The 17,485-nt window shown below is 50.3% G+C and overlaps 1 protein-coding gene across 1 annotated transcript in view; it reads right to left on the reverse strand.

Annotated features, from left to right (window-relative positions):
- SORBS1 (sorbin and SH3 domain containing 1) overlaps positions 1 to 17,485 on the reverse strand; it is a 227,277-nt gene that overhangs the window by 104,764 nt on the left and 105,028 nt on the right. The window contains 4 exon segments of the mRNA XM_032313382.1: positions 3,823 to 3,951; positions 5,981 to 6,076; positions 8,807 to 8,875; positions 14,565 to 14,619. Of these exon segments, the coding sequence (XP_032169273.1) occupies positions 3,823 to 3,951; positions 5,981 to 6,076; positions 8,807 to 8,875; positions 14,565 to 14,574 (304 nt within the window). The 5' untranslated portion in view covers positions 14,575 to 14,619.

A 17,485-nucleotide genomic window follows, 5' to 3' on the forward strand; every position in this document is an offset into this window, starting at 1 on the left:
ACCTCCATCCTCCGAGCGTTCATCTGGATGCACATGGCTCCCAAATCCACACCCCGAACTCCAAATTTCCAAATGTCTGTTAAAAACTTCCTCCTAGAAGTCCTGCCCTTGCCCCAAAACTCAGTGTGGCAAACAATGGAATTCAACATCCCTTTCTCTCCCTTCATGAGCCACTGTCTCCACGAGCACCACAGCCACTCTCCTGGTCACACAGGGGAGGCAGCAGGGAGTCCCACCTCTCCGTGCTCCTCACACACACCACACGGGGTCCTGCCCCTTCGCTCTTCCAAATGCACGTCCACCCTGGCCCCCATTCCTCGTTCCCACTGCGCTCACGGCCTCTAGCTGAAATTACGGGAAGGCTTTCCCAGGCCTCCGGACGTGCACAACTGCCATCGAAGCTGCCATCAAAGAACACCTGCAGTGTGCCCGGCCGGGTGCTGAAATCTTGGGGTGAAGGAGCTCACTGGACCCCAGCACCTCTACCGAGGTCCTTCCATGTCACAGATGAGGAAACTGACGCTCGCCGAGGTTGAACGAGTCGCCCACATCACAAAGATGGTAAGTGGCGAAGCTGAGCCTTGACAGAGGGCTGTGTCACTGCGAAACTAGGCCGTGTCTCACAGGACGAGGGAGGTGGAGCAAGGACAAGGAACAGGAGACGCGTCTGAAATGGGGGTGTCAAGGGGTCACGTAAGCAAAGAAGGTGCTGGGCAGTAATACAAGCCTGGAGCTTCCAGTCTGGGCAACTGCTCAGCAACCTGTGGGCCTGCAGGGAGGGAAGGTGGCGGTGAAGCCAGGGAGCGAGGCATTGAGGAGGCAGACAGGGCAGCTCAGGGACAGACACTGGCCCCAGTGATAAGGGAGAGAGCTGGACGCTACCTGACATCAGCTGTCTGGGAGGAGGAAGCACGGAGGACACACCTGCTGCCTCATATTTGGGCTCCGGGTCTGGGCTGGACCGTGGCTGCCTGTCGAGGCACATGGACTCCCAGGTTCTGGGACAAAACTAGAGACTGGGGCAGGGTGGGGGGGGGCGGGCAGGGTGAGGAAGCAAGTTGCCATCCAGAGGCTCAGGTGCAGGGAGCTGAGAGGGATAGAAGAGGGCTGGGAACCACGCGGACACAGACAGTTAGGCGCCAGCAGGACGCTGGTCAGTGAGCAGTACGGTAAGAGGACAGGATCTCCAGCTGGAAGGTCCCATCTCTAGAGCCCCATCCTTCTTCAAGTTAACTGCAGCGTTAACTCATTCTAGCCTCTTTGGTACTCTTCCCTCTACCCAAACCCAGCTTGTGCCTTTCACCCAAACCGCCCTGGGATGTAATCCTGAATCTGTCCTTGGTGAATGGGATTCTGTTTGTGTCAGGTTAATTCCCAAAGTTCCCAAGGTCCCAGAGCATGTTGGAACTCAATACCATCTTGCCCAGGTCCTTCATACTTTACCTTGGAAAGCACGACAGTGGACTAGCAGCCCACACCTGACTCTTCTCTTACAGTAAACAGACTTCTGTCCTCATCTGAAGCACCCAGAATTGTGCTGCTTTTCCTTCCCTTCTCGCTATTTCTCACCACAGTTCCCACGGACTACTCAGTGCCCTGCACACAGATGATGCTAAATGAATGTTTGCCGACTTGGGAGTCAATGATCTCCACTTACCAGGAGGAAAATAATCTAAGATCGATTTACTGTAGAGGTATGGATGACCAATAGCTCTCCCTTAATTCTTCAGTGTATTCGCATTTTAACACAAGATATTCCCTCACCCAAATTAGCTGTCAGAATTTATAAGATGTAGAATTATTTGGAGAAGAGAGAGCTTCCTAAAAGTGCTCAAATCACCGTAAGGTCCTGTAAATCCAAGCCCACAGATTGCCAGGGAAGGGGACAGTCAGCGCTGTGTGTTAATGCCACCCCACAACCAGGAGGGGGAGCTCCAGGACCCTCTCCTCCCACTCGCCTGGCTAATTCCCTCAGCGGAAGGGCCCTGCACTTCATTAAGGTCATTTTATTGAGCCATGGGCTGTAGGTACGGTCTTTTTCTTTCAATTATCCCTGAGGATTCTCTCTTCCCCAAACATCCTTGGGAGCTGGATCTTCTCAGGTAGGCCAGGAGAGGCTGGATGAAGCTAGCCTTAGGAAGAAATGCATTATGCTTTCACTCCGCGGCCTCACCTTTCCAGGAGGCTAGAGTGGCAGACTGCAGGGGGGCAAAGGCCGGTATGGGTTGAGGAACGTAGGGGCCAAGAAGCGACTTTCAGCCTATAGTGCTGGAGGCCACTTATGCCTTCCCTGAGACCAGGGAGAAAGCAGCTCTCCACAAGGCACGACACTTGTGCTCAAACCCTAGCCTGGCTTTGTCCTCAGGCATCTGCCTTGGCACTAGTTCTAGGCAGCTGCGACAGGAAGTCAGTTTCCAAGATGCCTGGCCACTGACTGGCCCCTGCCTTCAGATTTCCATCTCATCACAATGTGGGGGGGGGGTGCTCCCCACTGCACCCAGGAGTCTGCGTGCCTCACTTCCTTTTATCTTCAGTCCCAAGGAAGGGGGTCTTCACCCTCACTCCTTTTCTTCTTCCATTTCCTTTAAGATGGAAAGGAAAGTCCCCTTCCCTCTAGCAATAGCTCTCAGATGTGATCCCTGGACCTGCAGCATCTCAGCATGACCGGGAATTTGTCAGAAATACAGACCCTCAGACTCTACTTCAGACCTGTCAGTGGGAATAACCATAAATCCTAAAGCCCCAGCCTGGGGCCCAGCATCCTGGCCTTTCACTCCAGGTGATTCTGATGTAGCTCAGGTGTGAGAACCAGTGCCCTGTGGAGTGGATGGGGGGTGGTGGGGGCAGGGCTGCCCCACCCTCAGCTAGCTGTCCCTGGGAAACCTCAGTGTTTCTCAACTCCCAGAACACTTGGGGAGCTCTGGAAAACCCTCTCTAGAGAGGTCACAGTAATCACAGTCATAACCTACTAATAACGGCTGACCTCTAACGGCTCATTCCATGCCGCTAGGCAGGTGCAACACCTTCACCCACTCCACGCTCACAGTAATGCTATGCGGCGGGTGCAACTATCAAGCCCTTTCTCGAGAGGACACCACTAGGGCCGGGACAGAGAATGTCCTGTCCACAGCTGCACGGCCACAGATATGAACACAGATCTACCGGGTTCCAAAGTCCCAGGTCTCAACGCCCCAGGAGCGGTGGACACCCTGAATGGTGGAACCAGATGGGAGATGGGCTGCAGATGGGCTTCTTCATTGGGCTCCCGGTGCTCCCAGGGTGCAGTGGCCTTGGGATGGCTCTTCTGATCCTGCTGCTTCAGCTGCCAGGTGGCCTCCCCATGCCTGAGCCCTGCCCCTCCCCTCTTTCTGGGAGCCAGGTCAGTCAGGCACCTGCATTTCTCAAGCTCCCCTGGTTTCTCCCTGCCTCCACCGCCCCAGCCCTGCTTGGCCACTTACAGCCATCTGGGGATGGTCTCTGAGAAACCTAAGCTCTAGCCCATCTCACCACTCCCCTCCCATGCAGCCTCTGCCCTCAAGAATGTGGTCTGCAGGGCCACCGGGCTCTGTGATGAGGTTTCTCCTCATCTCCCTCGTCACCAGCTAACCAAGTGGGGCCCACTGCCTCGCCCCTGCCTGAAACAAGTGAGCACGTGTTAGCTCAGGGCACAGCCCAGACGGAACAAGCTGCTGACTGCTCCAGGGACCTGTGGGAGACTCGGAGACAGCTGGTGAATGCACGCCCTCCCGAGCAGAAGCACGACGGCCTCTCTCCCTCCCAAAGGGACTCTGAACCCCTCCCCTAGGCACCGGGGTCACACACCTGGCTTGCTCTCATGCTGCGGGGTTTCCTGAGGGCTTGTGGGGCCACTGCTCGGGATTTCCCTGTAGGAAGACGAGGCCCGGAGAGTCACCGCTCCCTTCCCCGTGCAGATTTTTGTAGGATCCATGTCTGAAAAGGAAAGATGCAAAAGAGAAACCTCAATCCATGGCTCTTGCAGGATTAAAGCAACAGTCAGTTAGCAACTCATGACAGCCAGGGAATGAGATGAACCTGCTTACAGCCACACGAAGTCTTATGGTCAATGTGATGGTCAATGAGAATTAATTTGTGGGTGGAGGAGAGAGACGAGTCCCATTTCCGGAGGTTTCCCACGCATCATGAGGTTCAGGGAGAATGGAGGCAACAATGAGTTCTGTGTAAGTTATAATGATCAGCTGAAAAAATTTCAAAATCAAAGCAGGTTAATTCCTTTCATTAGACGAGGCTTAGGTTGGTGAGTAGACTTCTGACCAATTAGTAAGGAGCAATTCAAGAAAGAATTGATGAGAGATTTCTCGAGCTTCCAGACCATCCTTCTTATGAAAGAGCAAGCTGGAAACATCAGTTGTTCCGGGGAAGAATCAAGTTGTTCTGAGGAAGAATCACCCTCCCTGCAGTTCTCCAGTGGAAAAAGGAAAAGAAAATCTTCTAACCACAAGGCAAGACCCTTAAAATGCCGATGGGATATGCTGCCTAGAGCGAAAGATCATGGGTGAGAGCCTCACATTCCAAATTTAATGAAGAAAATTCACACCAAAGAAAATGACAAGAACACCCAATCCTTCAGTGAACAGTGTTCACTGTGCCCCCCACTGAGTCTTCTCTGGGCCCCGATCTTTCCTACAGTTCACAATGGCCTATGAGCACCCTCAGGGGCATCTTTCTGAATTCCATTGAGAAGGACTTCAAAACAGGATTCCAAAGATCTGGACGCTCTTTCTCTAGAAAAACCAGGGATGAGAAGTCAAGAAACTGACGTAGATCGCACAGTTCTAGAAGGCACAGGTTTCCTTCCATTCAGCTCAGCTGAACTGAATGCCACAGTACAGTTTTTCAAATTGCTCAGAGCACAGCCTGGATCTCTGACCTAGAATTGTCAAGACTGGGATTACGAGGTAAGACTTCAGGTGGGCGATGGGCAGGATGGAGGCAGACGTCCCCTCCTCCCCATTCCCACACCAGGACAGCGAGAGGTACGGCTCCTCTCTCCTCCTTTCCAGTCGAGCAGCCTCTCCAGCAACTTGCACAGAACGACCACTGGTGTTACAGAGGAGAACACATCTGCCCCATCAGCACCTCTTCCCATCGAATGCAAAGCACAAGACAACGTACGGCAGGGCAGCCGGTGACTTGATGGGCATGTGACTTGTCCAACCCTACCAAGAGGACAAGTGACCGATATCACAAAAGCACTGGGAAAACGGATTCACGGTCCTTTCAGAAGGGAGAAGCTGCAAAATGACAGATCCAGCCTGTCCCAGGCTCCTGGAGGCCCAGCCAGATTGTCCCAAGGTCAGAGCATGCCACTGGGGCAAAGTACCGCCGGGGCCTCACTTGTGCCATTCCACACAGAAGGAAGCCATGTGTCCAAGCCGGCATCTGACCAGCACCCTTGGTCAGAGAGCAATGGCAGGAAGGGGCTGCAGGTGAACTCGGGGGCTGGGGAGCACAGCAGAGCATCTAGGATTGGCATCTAAAGCACCTGCTTCAAGTTCAGCCCAACTCACAGGCTCCCTGTGTAGGCACATTAATTCTTAGGGAGACTGAAGTTTTAAATAAAGTACTGGGAGCTGAAAGCCCCCAGGGAGAGCCAGGTACTACGTGCACCTCCACGTATCACGTACCCCATGTACCAGAGCCCCGTGCCTCTGGACTGACCCTTCTCCTAAAGAGAGGATGAGCAAGGCATCTGCCAGTACTTCTCCAGACTTACTAGCTCCCAGGAGAAACACACACACACACACACGCACACACATACACACACACGCGCGCGCGCGCACAATAAGAAAGGAAACCAGCTAAGGACGTGAGAGGGAAGAGCCCCTAAACATGCAAGAGTTAAGCCTCCAAGTCTTTGTTAGAAGGAAAGGAAGGAAAACCATGCAGGATCTGCTAATAATTAAAAAAAGAAAAAAGAAACCAACCCAAGGAGAGATACCTGGAGGGAATACCAGGCCTGAAGAGCTTTTCACTGTCTTCACGGGAATTATTTTAACAGCGGAAACAGAGCGCGCACGTAAAGGGTCGGCAGTTGCTGAAAACACAAAAGGGTAAATGGTGCATCCAGAAAGGACATTTGGGAAACACTCAGGCAGCTGAGGAACTGGGCAGGGACAACAGGAGGAAGTCGCCCACACGAGAAGAACAATGGGAAGAGCAGTAGATGTGGTCTTCTCAAACAGCCTGCCTTCTCTCTCTGGAGTCCCCGCCAAGATGGCAGAGCCCCTCCCCCGTCCCCCCGTCCCCTATACACAGTTGGTCAGTGCTTGTCTGCACCTCCTGCCACACCAGGAACGTGCCAAGGCTCCAGACAAAGAGGTTTCCAGACACGCCAATGTCCTAGCACACAGCAGAAGGGGAGAACACTTAGGGTCCGAGGGGCCCCTGGGAGAATGCCGGGGTGTCTGTGCTGGAGGCAGGGCTGTGAGGAGGAGAGCTCCTGCTTGGGCCCCTGATGAGTGCAGGAGGAAAGGGAACATGCTGGTGAGCTGCCTCCCCGCCGTCACAACTTCTGGGGTCCTTCCTGTGCCTGTTCTGACCACCATGGGCCCCTGTCCCTGAACAAATCAGAACCTCCATCAGTTGGGCAGCAGAGGGTCTTGCTTAAACCCAGGCTGTCCTGGACAAGAGGCTGCCAGGTGTCCAGCGCACACTCAAGACTCCGGGCAGCACCCACATCCACAGCCCAGGATGCTGACCCCCAGGCAGGCCATCGGAGAGCTAGCAGAACAGCCCAGGACGTGGCCGGGGCAGCTGTCCTCATGTGCTGGGCTCCCCTGCTTCTCCCTCTGAAGTCTTCCCCAGCCCGCCCCCCCGACCCCCAGATCCCGGAGCCTCAGAGGTGGCACGTCCCCAAACTCCCCTTCGGACCACGTGCGGGGGAGCCTCCCCTCCCCCCGCCTCTCCAGTGGGAGCAAGCAGAGATGGAGCTCAGGCCCTAGGGTGCCAGGGTCACCCCATGGAGCCCACTCAGACATCTTCTGGCCCCATATCTATGTAATAACTGGGGGATAAAAGTTGCTGGGGAAGCAAGACCGTCACTAGTGCGTCAGTATCACGCTGGTGAGCCAGTCAGGGGACAGGAGGGGAGGCAGTCCCCTCAGCCACAGAGCGCTCACCTTCCAGTCCCTCACGCTGCTGCCTCGACAGGCAGTCACACAGCACATGGCCGCTGGTAACTAAGTAGGCAGTAACAAGCGTGCTGCGCATACGGAGATACAGACCCGCTTGCATGGCCAACCCACCGTCTGCTCCTTATGACCACGTGGGAGACTGGCTGGTGGGAGACTCCTGCTACCTCTCTCAGAGGAAGAAGCAAGAGGGTTGGTGCTACTCAGAGTCATCCAGCTCCTTGGGGAAGAGGCTGGAGCTCAGCTGTCCTGGCCTGTGGCTCAGTGACTTCCCGAGGCCACAACGATGACCTTCAGGTGACATGTGCTGCCTCCTTTCCCTATGAGGGCTGCGTCTTACTGAGTGGAGAGTAGATGCCACGCCCACCTGCCACCCTCTCCCACAGCCCTGAAGTCTGCTCCGGGGAGCACGTCAGCCACAGGGCCAGGGCTGACGGCCGCACTGCCCTCTAACACCCCCTCAGTGTAACTTGGCCAAGATCGTCCAAGTCCTTGAGGACGCGTCCCATACTAGGAGTGGAGAAGGGGGGGTCAGGAAGGGAAGCAAGGGGGCAAGGGGCACACAGCAGCAGCTGGACACCTCCTGCCACAGAGGAACTGACCCCGAAACTACCTGGGCCCCCATCCCCCAGCTCCTGCCGGGCTCCGCACCTTCCCTTCCCAGCTGCTCCCGTCCCCGACTTCACACTTGGCCCTGTCTCAAGAGGAATACTTGGCTGAACCAGATGGAAGTTACAAAGGCCAAACAGGTCATGTTCTGAAATTACTCTGTGAGAGATGGTGCTTTCTGACCTGACTGCCCAATAACAGGACCTTTGCCCCCTCTCTTTGAGACCATAAAATTTAGAAGCACGAGCAAGGATGCAATCAGTAAAACTCGGCATCTGAAGCAGGAATAAAACATCGCAGAACATCTCATTTCCTCATTTTCTAGCTAAGGGGACGCACATGCACAAAGACAACGGACCTCCCGAGAGGTCCATCCGTGAGCAGAACGGGGACACGAGCCCGTACATCATCACTCGGCCCAGGCTGCCCTGCAGAAGTGACATGGGAGCCCTGGCTACTTGGGCAGCCGTGTTGAGAGGCTGAGGAGGAGAGAGCACAAGGCACATGGGGCCTCAATGGTCATCTTACCCGTCACTCACTTCCCACTTAAATCTTTTGTCCTAAAATTTTTAAAAACTGAAAACCAAGGACACACATGAAACTAATGCCACAGAAGTAACTGATTTCAGCAATCAGAGGTTCTTGCTTCTGGGTCAAGGCTGGGATCAGGTCACTATTTACAGCCACTGAAGATAAAATGTCAGGTAAGGGAGACTCCAGGATGATAAAGGCCATTTGCACCAGGCGAAGTCCTCACTTGGTGTACTTGACCTGTTGTTATCCACATCCTGTGAATGAGGGACAGGTTTTAAAACATGTGACCTCACAGTGGAAAAGAGCGGCCTTGGACCCATGAGAGGCAAGAAAGTGCTCCCACTCTCAAGGTTGGCATGAGAGACAGGTCTCCGGTTCACAGCCCAGTGCAGCCAGTCACTGCTCGTACTGGGAGCGGCCCAGGCCCCACACACTCCGTGCCGTGTAGAACTGCTTCATAATAGCCAGCCGGGCTTCCTGCAAGTGCTTACCTTTGTCCTGCCCATTGCTGCCTGGCGCCAGCCCGTTGACCACAGCTTTAGAAGCACCAACGTCACATTCTGAAAGAGAGACAAAGAGCACACGGCTTGTGATCATCTCTCCCCAACATTTATTGAGTCCTGTGTGTGTGTGTGTGTGTGTGTGTGTGTGTGTGTGTGTGTGTGGCATGCTGGGGACAGGCTGGCTTTCTCAGGCCTGGAGAGGGCCCCCTTGGGCACCATGGGAGAATTCTGAGAATGCTATGTGGCCTGAACCAGGAGAGAACGCAAAAGCTGTTTGGGGATGGGAAGTATGTGGTAGGTGATGTAAATTCTCCTGCCTCCTTGCTATGGCTTCATTGCTGACATTTTTTAAAAATCTGCATCATTCCCTCAGAATGGCATCTCCTGAATGACAAAGGCTTAGCTACTCCCTGGAAGGCCGGCTCAGGTGCATCCCCGAGCGTCCAGAGTGGGAGCTGTCAGAGGACAGAGACCTCAGGCTCTCTGACACCCTCCTTCACCCCACCCACACCCCCCATCATCAGGGGCATGCTATCTGTCCCCCGAAATGTCTCTGGACACTGCACCTCGTCCCCCCCACCCACACTGCCTCCACTGAGGCTCTTCGGTTACTGTCCCAGAGATGACCTGGCTTCCCCCACCAGGCCCCCTGCCTCTGTTCTGTCCCTTCTCCGCCCCCAGTCAGTTGGCCTCCAGACAGCACTTTCTAGCTCCGGATCCAACCATGGCCCTCCCTGGGTTACAAAGCCCCTGGGTGCAGGACTCAGGACAATGAAACAGAACAACGCAATAGGACCTTCTACAACAACTCTACTATAAGTAGATGGTATTTTACCTCTATTTTGAGAATAAAAATATTGGGGTTTAGTTGGGAATTCAATCATGCATATCATTTCTATGAGGAAAAATGTATTCCGAGTTCTCCAAAATGTACAAATGATTGTTTGGAATACAATTTTTTATTAAGTTGGATGACTTATATCTTCACATACCTGGCTATATTTAAATGAACTGATCTTCCTGATAATTAAAAACAAGCAAACAAACAAGCCCCCTGGGGCCAGCAGCTACCTCAAGGACAAAGTCTGGGCAATTTATACGGGATTCTGGGTTCTTGTAACCATTGGTCCTACAGCCTTTTCCTGCTGCGTTTCCCTCCTCCCCTGCCTGCCAAACCCATCTCCTCACAACCCCGGAGCTTGTCAGATACTTCCAGACCTTCAGGCTTGGTTCCTGCAAGACCCACGCCTGGAATGCCTCCTCCCCTTTTCTTACGTTGGGGGAAATCCTGCGCCTCCTTGCGCCTTGCTTCCCGGGAATGTCACCTTCTGTAGGTCAACGGAGACCTTCCTGAGTCTGCGCAGCTGAAGGCACAGGGAGCAGACTCGCCCTTTCTATGTGGCTTGGAGTAACCCCACCCCCATCCCCACCCCCACCAGCCAAGAGCCAACCAAGCCACAAATACAATCACAACACCTATGGTTCTATGGTTTCTCAAACATCTATTTGCCTGGATCTGAGGATCCATGCTAACATTCCGTAAGTAGCATCTCATTTTTATCCTTCAGACCCAGTCCCCTGGAGCTGTGAGACAGAAACTCCTATTTCACAGATAAGAAATTTGCAGCGTAGAGAGGACGCCAGGCCTGCCTAAGATCACTATGCTGGGGTCTGAATTCTGGTCTGCTCCATTTCCCAGGGCATCCTCTTGCCTCCAACAAGAAGAAGGATTTTTTTAATTTTTTAAATAAAAAAATTGCGGGACGCCTGGGTGGCTCACTCGTTGAGCATCTGCCTTCGGCTTGGGTCATGATCCCGGGGTCCTGGATCAAGCCCCATGATGGGCTCCCTACTCGGTGGGAAGGCTCTTTCTCCCTCTCCCACTCCCCCTGCTTCTGTTCCCTCTCTTGCTGTGTCTCTCACCGTCAAAAAAATTAATTAAAAAACCCTTTAAAAATAAATAAATAAATAAATATATATATAAAATTTAAAATGGCTCCTGTATAGTCTATAAATACAAACTAAATACCTTCTTTATGAAAGAGCTTATATATGATCTCCCCAAATGCTGGGGCTGAAGCCCCATCCCAAATCCCAGGAGATCCTCTGGCTGAGACTAGGTTACCCACCTAGGCTCTCCTGTCAGCCTCTCTGACATGGCCCACATTGCCAGGCCCGCCCGGATACTCCTGGATCCAGACACGAGCAGGGCCACTACCCCTCCCGACCAGCATCCCGGACCTCCCGACACTGGCCCCATAGGTTCTGTCCTGCTTGCTGCCCCATCTACCTCCAGATGAAGCCTAATTCTCCCAGATGTCAATATCTCCCTCGCACCTACATTCTTGGGATGGATGGAAGGAGGGTGTTGGCCAGAAATCCAAGTAAAAGAAATACGACAGGTTCCATCACCCCATCTGCTCTTTCTGCCACTCTCTCTTCTCCCTGCACCTGCTGGAGTTCTTCACGATCTCCTCTCTGGAACTGCAGGCCTTGCTTTGGGCCCCCCCCAACGCCAGCACTGGGGCAGCCTCTCAGCTGCTACCAGGCCCAGCCCCATGCACTTCCTGTCCTTTCCTTGCTTTCTTTTCAACAAACACAGCAAAACTTGATGAAAATTTGCAAAATTGTGCCAGCACCTCCGATTCCGACCTCTGCAGCCCAGTGTGCTGGTGCAGCCTGGCTTTGCCTCAGCTCTACCACACACCGGCTGGTTATGCCAGGCAAATCCTCCTCATCTCCAAGCCTCAGATGCCCCATGTACAGAACAGGATGAGGTAAACCATGCTCCCCTTTGCGGGTCTGCCAGAAGAATGCAGTGAAAGAACAAACCAAAGCCCCTTCCCTAGTGACTGGCAGTCCAGTCCAAACTTGGAATAAAATGAATGCTCAGGATCTTTGGGGTAAATACCCAGCAGTGCAATTGCAGGGTCATAGGGTAGCTCTATTTTTAACTTTCTAAGGAACCTTCACACTGTTTTCCAAAGTGGCTGCACCAACTTGCATTCCCACCAACCGTGTAGGAGGGCTCCCCTTTCTCCACAACCTCTCCAACTGCCTTGTTCATTTTTGCCATTCTGATGTAAGGTGGTATCTCAATGTGGTTTTGATTTGATTTCCCCGATGGCTAATGATGATGAGCACTTTTTCATGTGTCTGTTAGCCATTTGTATGTCTTCTTTGGAGAAGTGTGGGTATTTACCCCAAAGATACAGATGTAGTGAAAAGGGGCACATGCACCCCAATGTTCATAGCAGCAATGTCCACAATAGCCAAACCGTGGAAGGAGCCAAGATGCCCTTCAACAGATGAATGGAAGAAGACTGGTGCATAATAATAATGGAGTATTACTCAGCCATCAGAAAGGATGAATACCCACCATTTGCATCAACATGGATGGGACTGGAGGAAATTATGCTGAGTGAAATAAGTCACACAGAGAAAGATCCATGGTTTCACTTACTTGTGGAACATAAGGAGGAATAGCATGGAGGACATTAGGAGAAGGAAGGGGAAAATAAAGAGCAGGGGAGTCAGAGGGGGAAATGAACCATTAAGAGCCTATGGATGGAGGGTTTTAGAGGGGAAGGGGGTGTGGGGGGGATGGGTGAGCCCAGTGATGGGTATTAAGCAGCACAGATCGCATGGAGCACTGGGTATTATACACAAACAATGAATCATGGAACACTACATAAAAATTAGTGATGTACTGTATGGTGACTAGCACCATTTAAAAAATTACATAAATAAATAAATAAAGCATCATTTTCATACTTCTCATTCCACCAAAGGTTAACACAAATGTTTTCTACATAGCTGCTTTCTTCCTAATGATCACTTTTAATAGTAGCACAATATTCTACCAAGTACATAATGAACTACTCATTCCCCACTTTCATGTAGGTGATGTTTTTGTTTCCTCTGAATTAAGAGGGGAATTCCCAAGAGTGGGATTATCAGGTCAGAGGGTCTGGATTCTTTGGACTTTTTTTTTTTTAAAGATTTTATTTATTTATTTATTTGACAGAGAGAAATCACAAGTAGACGGAGAGGCAGGCAGAGAGAGAGAGAGGGAAGCAGGCTCCCTGCTGAGCAGAAGGCCCGATGCGGGACTCCATGACCTGAGCCCAAGGCAGCGGCTTAACCCACTGAGCCACCCAGGCGCCCTTTTTTGGACTCTTTCTATAAAATGCCCTCCTAGCACCCCGCCTGAGAGTGAACCTGGGAGAAGTCCCGCAGGCCTGGCCACACCCTACCCTCCTGCCACGCCCTCCCGTCTTCCTCCTGCACTTATGCCGGGAGCCACAATGCCTGCTTAGGCTCATCCTGGTAGAAGACCCAGAAACTTTAGCTGCAGGGCAGAGGTTTTAAATTTAAAAAAAAAAAAGAAAAAAGAAAGAAAGAAAAAGAAAAGGAAAAAAAAAGGTACTTTCCAGCCCGTTTTAAATGACCACAAAACCAAAAAGCCAAGCAAACAAAAAGAAAAAATGAATTACAAAGCAGGAGCACCTGGCAGTACCTAAGTCTACTTGGAGGGGGGAAAAGGTGTATTTCTTCTTCACGGGCAGCAAAAGGGCTCAAAACAAGCCAAGTCCCCCTCCTTGCAAGGAGGAGACGTGAGCTGATAACCTAGGACGGAACACTGGCCACACGTTGGGCATTGCACATGGGAGGTACGTTGTCACTTATTCTCAAGGAGTCCCAGTGAGCCGGTGTTTTCATGCTGTTTCACAGAGGAGGAGGCCCTGCAGGCCAGAGGCCACACAGCTGGTCTGGGAGGAAGCCAACTTGAGGCCCTGTGCTGTTCCACCTGGAGCCCGCCTCAGTCCTAAGCACATACCGTCCTGCACAATTTAGGATTTGGCTAAGAGGACACTGTATGTTGTACATGGAAAGGATTGTTTTTAATCTGCAGAGATCTCTAATGATACTCCAAACATAATACAGAATTAGGAGATCCCTGAATGAGCTGCTACTTGGGTCGCCTGTCCCATACCCCACAGCCTGCAGGCCTCGGGAGGCTCCAGGGCACACACAGAGCCAAGGTGGGCCTTAATCTCCAGAAGGAAACTTCTCTGCCTTGAATTCTGGGCTGGACAACTGACAGCTCTTGGCTGCATAATGAGTAGGGATCTATTCACTTCTCTGACCTCGTTAGCCCATGCTTTCTACCCCAGCTCTAAACTAAAAATACGCAAAATTGGTCATTTCTTTCTATCTTGATTTTTTACTACCAAAGGCATAGCAAGAACATGAACAACAGCTCGTCCAGCACCAATGGAAGGAGTGTTAAATTAGCTCGCACCCTGGGGCAATTACGGTCAATTTGGTCAATTTGTTTCCTTCTGCAGCCGTCGCCAGGATTAAACAACGCCACAGAGGTGTGTGTACACATATGGCAACATTTATCACCCAGGATACTGAAAATATCTGCAGTTCAAGGTATGTCATTTCTATCTCAATAAAGTTGTTTAAAAAGCGAAAAGGGGAGATATTATAAAGATTAGGATATGGTGCACATTAAGCTTAGTGCTTAACACACAGTAGGCACTCATTAAATCATTCATAATGAAGGCGATAGTAGCAATGACAACTTACGACAGGGCTTTGGCGCTTGCTTGCCCAGGTCTTAAAAAATAAAAAATGAAATGCAACTGGGGCCTTAAGAAACAGTGGGAAATCTGGGTAAACTACCCAGTCTTGTAGATTGGTCCAGAAGAGAAAGACATGATTTTAAATGGCTTACCAGAGCTCATGGTGGTAACAGGACAAGTCTTCTGCTACTGGGGCTCCGAAATGCTCTGCAGGAAAACAGACAACACAACACAGCTGATGAATGGCAGCTTCGCAGGAAGTCCCCCCACTGTGTGCATGAAAAATGCAGATACCACACATAACCAGGAGTCACCTGGCCAGGCTCCTACTTCTTGGTTGGCTGCCTATAAACATGACCCTGACTTTGGGCACAGCACTCAACCTCCTTGGCCTCAATTTTGACACCTGTACTTGGTTTAGATGCTAAGCAAGATCTCTTCCACTTCTAAGATTCTATTAAAAACCTTAAGTTCCATGAGTCCACATAGGTCAAGGAGAGGGTAAAGGCAAGAGAGAACCAAACTGTAAGAGAAAGAGGTAAAAATCACAACACAAAATGATTATCAGAGGATAATAAGTTTATATACATATAATTATACAAATGGAAATGTTCTAGATGCTTTAAATACATTCATTTGATCCTCCCAATGGCCCTACAGAGTAAAGCACTGACACTGTATTAGTTTACATGGATAAGCAGACCAAGGTACAGAGGCAGGCACAGCTTGGTATAGGGACCCAGACAGACAGACTCGAAGGCCCAGGCCATCAGGTTCTGCATCCTACTGGCCTGAGGGGGTGAGGGAGGAAGGCACTCTCTTGATTCACAAAGACCACCCCCTCATTTAGTATGGTCTCATCCCAAGTCTGCAGGAACCACTGATCTGCTTTCTCTCACCAGAGTCTAACCTTGCGCCTAGAATGCTACCCCTGGCAGCACGGTGTCTGTACGTTCTCACACCTGACTTCTCTCACTTAGCACACCACCATCTATCAGTTGGCCATTGTGTGGGGTCTACTTCTGGGCTTTATTCTGCTCCATGGGTTCTGACTTGAACCCATTCAACTCACTGTCTTGATTACTCCAGTTTTAGACTAAGTCTCGAAATCAGGTAGTGTGAGTCTCCCAACTTTGTTCTTATTCAAAAATCATTTTTGGCTCTTCTAGATCCTTTGCATTCTCACAAAGTTGAGAACCCTACCCACTTCTACCAAAAACGAAACAAAAAGCGTGCTGGACTTTTGCCTGGGATCGTGTTGAATCTATACATCAATCTGGAGGGAAATTAACATTTTACCAATATTGGATTTTCTAATTTCAGAGACTAGACCCTCTGTCCCCTTACGTAGGTCTTTCATTTCTCTCCACAATATTCTGTAGTTTCCAAAACACTGGTCTTGCAATATTTTAAATAGAAAGGCCTAAGTGAACATACTGGAAAGACAATCTGAAAAACAAGATTTCAGGATATGTAGAACCTTGCTATTTAAAGTGTGGTCCAGAGACCAGCAACGCTGGCATCATCTGCGTGCTTACTAAGAGAGCAGAAACTTAGACTCAACCTATGGGGACTGAATCTGAATCTGCATTTTAACAAGATCTCCAGCTGGTTTCTCTGCACTCAAAAATGTGGGAAATAAAATAAAATAAAATAAAATAAAATAAAATAAAATAAAATAAAATGTGAGAAGCAATAAGGGAGAGGCAATCAACTCCCTAGTTCATGAATTATGCCATAAGAAGGCCCAGGTATTGGGGCACCTGGGTGGCTCAGTGGGTTAAGCCTCTGCCTTCAGCTCAGGTCATGAACTCAGGGTCCTGGGATCGAGCCCCACATCGGGTTCTCTGCTCAGCGGGGAGCCTACTTCCCCCTCTCTCTCTGCCTGCCTCTCTGCCTACTTGTGATCTCTGTCAATTAAATAAATAAAATCTTAAAAAAAAAAAAAAAGAAGGCCCAGGTATGGTCTGAGGGTCTACATAAGGAGACATGCGTTAGTTTCCTTTTCAACACACTGAAGCCAGGCACTGGCTTCCTCCATGGGTGGCTGCCTTGCTCACTGTCATTGGAACAGAGTAGAATGCTACGGGCAAGAAGGAAATCATTCCAAGTCCTCTGCTGCCCAAATCAGCAGTAGCTTGTCTCCATCAAATACACCTGAGACTACCCGTGACCTTCAACAGCCCCTGACCCGTGGAAACATTTGTTCTTTCAGTGAAGGAACACAATCTGCTGTATTCTGTATGCCCTCATAGCTTCCAATCCTGGTTTTAGGGCACCCCAATTTGGCTCCAGGACCAAAAGGGCTGTTATGATAGCATCCAAACATTTTTATTTTTAAAAATAATTTTAATAGTTTCATTAAGGTTTTCTTCAACTTTAAACTGATTAAAAAAGGGCTTTTGATTCAACCATGAATCTATCTTAATAAAACGTGAATTTTCTTTCTTTACAATTCTTTCTAACCTCTATCTGCAGAAGTAGCATTTACATATAGTTGCAAATGTAAATGTCTGGCCAGCTTTGTGTTTTACTTTTTAAATTAAAGATTTCATGCACATCTTTCTGGATTTTTACCCAGTCATCATATCCATTATTTTAATGGCTATATAATATTTTATTGCATTAACCCTCCATAATTCATTTACAACTTCCCTCTGGACAGTTCCGTTTAATTCATCTTCATTTTAAAAATAAGTACATAGCCCAAACGCATTCTTAGGCTAGGAAAGAGATGAATGGAAATGTCCTACGAACCAAACAAAAAAGATGCCTCAACTCACACATGATGAATATCACCATCATACTTGGGTAGCCCTTTGTGCATGTAGTATTTTTCAATGTAGACACTAGTAATTTCTAAGTGTCAGCCCCACTCTTGCTTGCAAAGTGATCTAATGTACATCCGGTCGGGGAGAGCATCCCACATACCACCACTTGGCCACAAGTGCCCAGCAGCCACAGTAGAAGTCAGCTGCAGCACTCTCTGGGAGGCCCCCCATGCCAGGTGTTAACCAGTTAGTGGCTGGATTGTAAGATGGAAGGAGGCTGGACCCAGAGTGCTAGGACATTC

The sequence above is a fragment of the Mustela erminea genome, chromosome 14, assembly GCF_009829155.1.
Source record: "Mustela erminea isolate mMusErm1 chromosome 14, mMusErm1.Pri, whole genome shotgun sequence".
NCBI classification, from domain to species: Eukaryota; Metazoa; Chordata; class Mammalia; order Carnivora; family Mustelidae; genus Mustela; species Mustela erminea.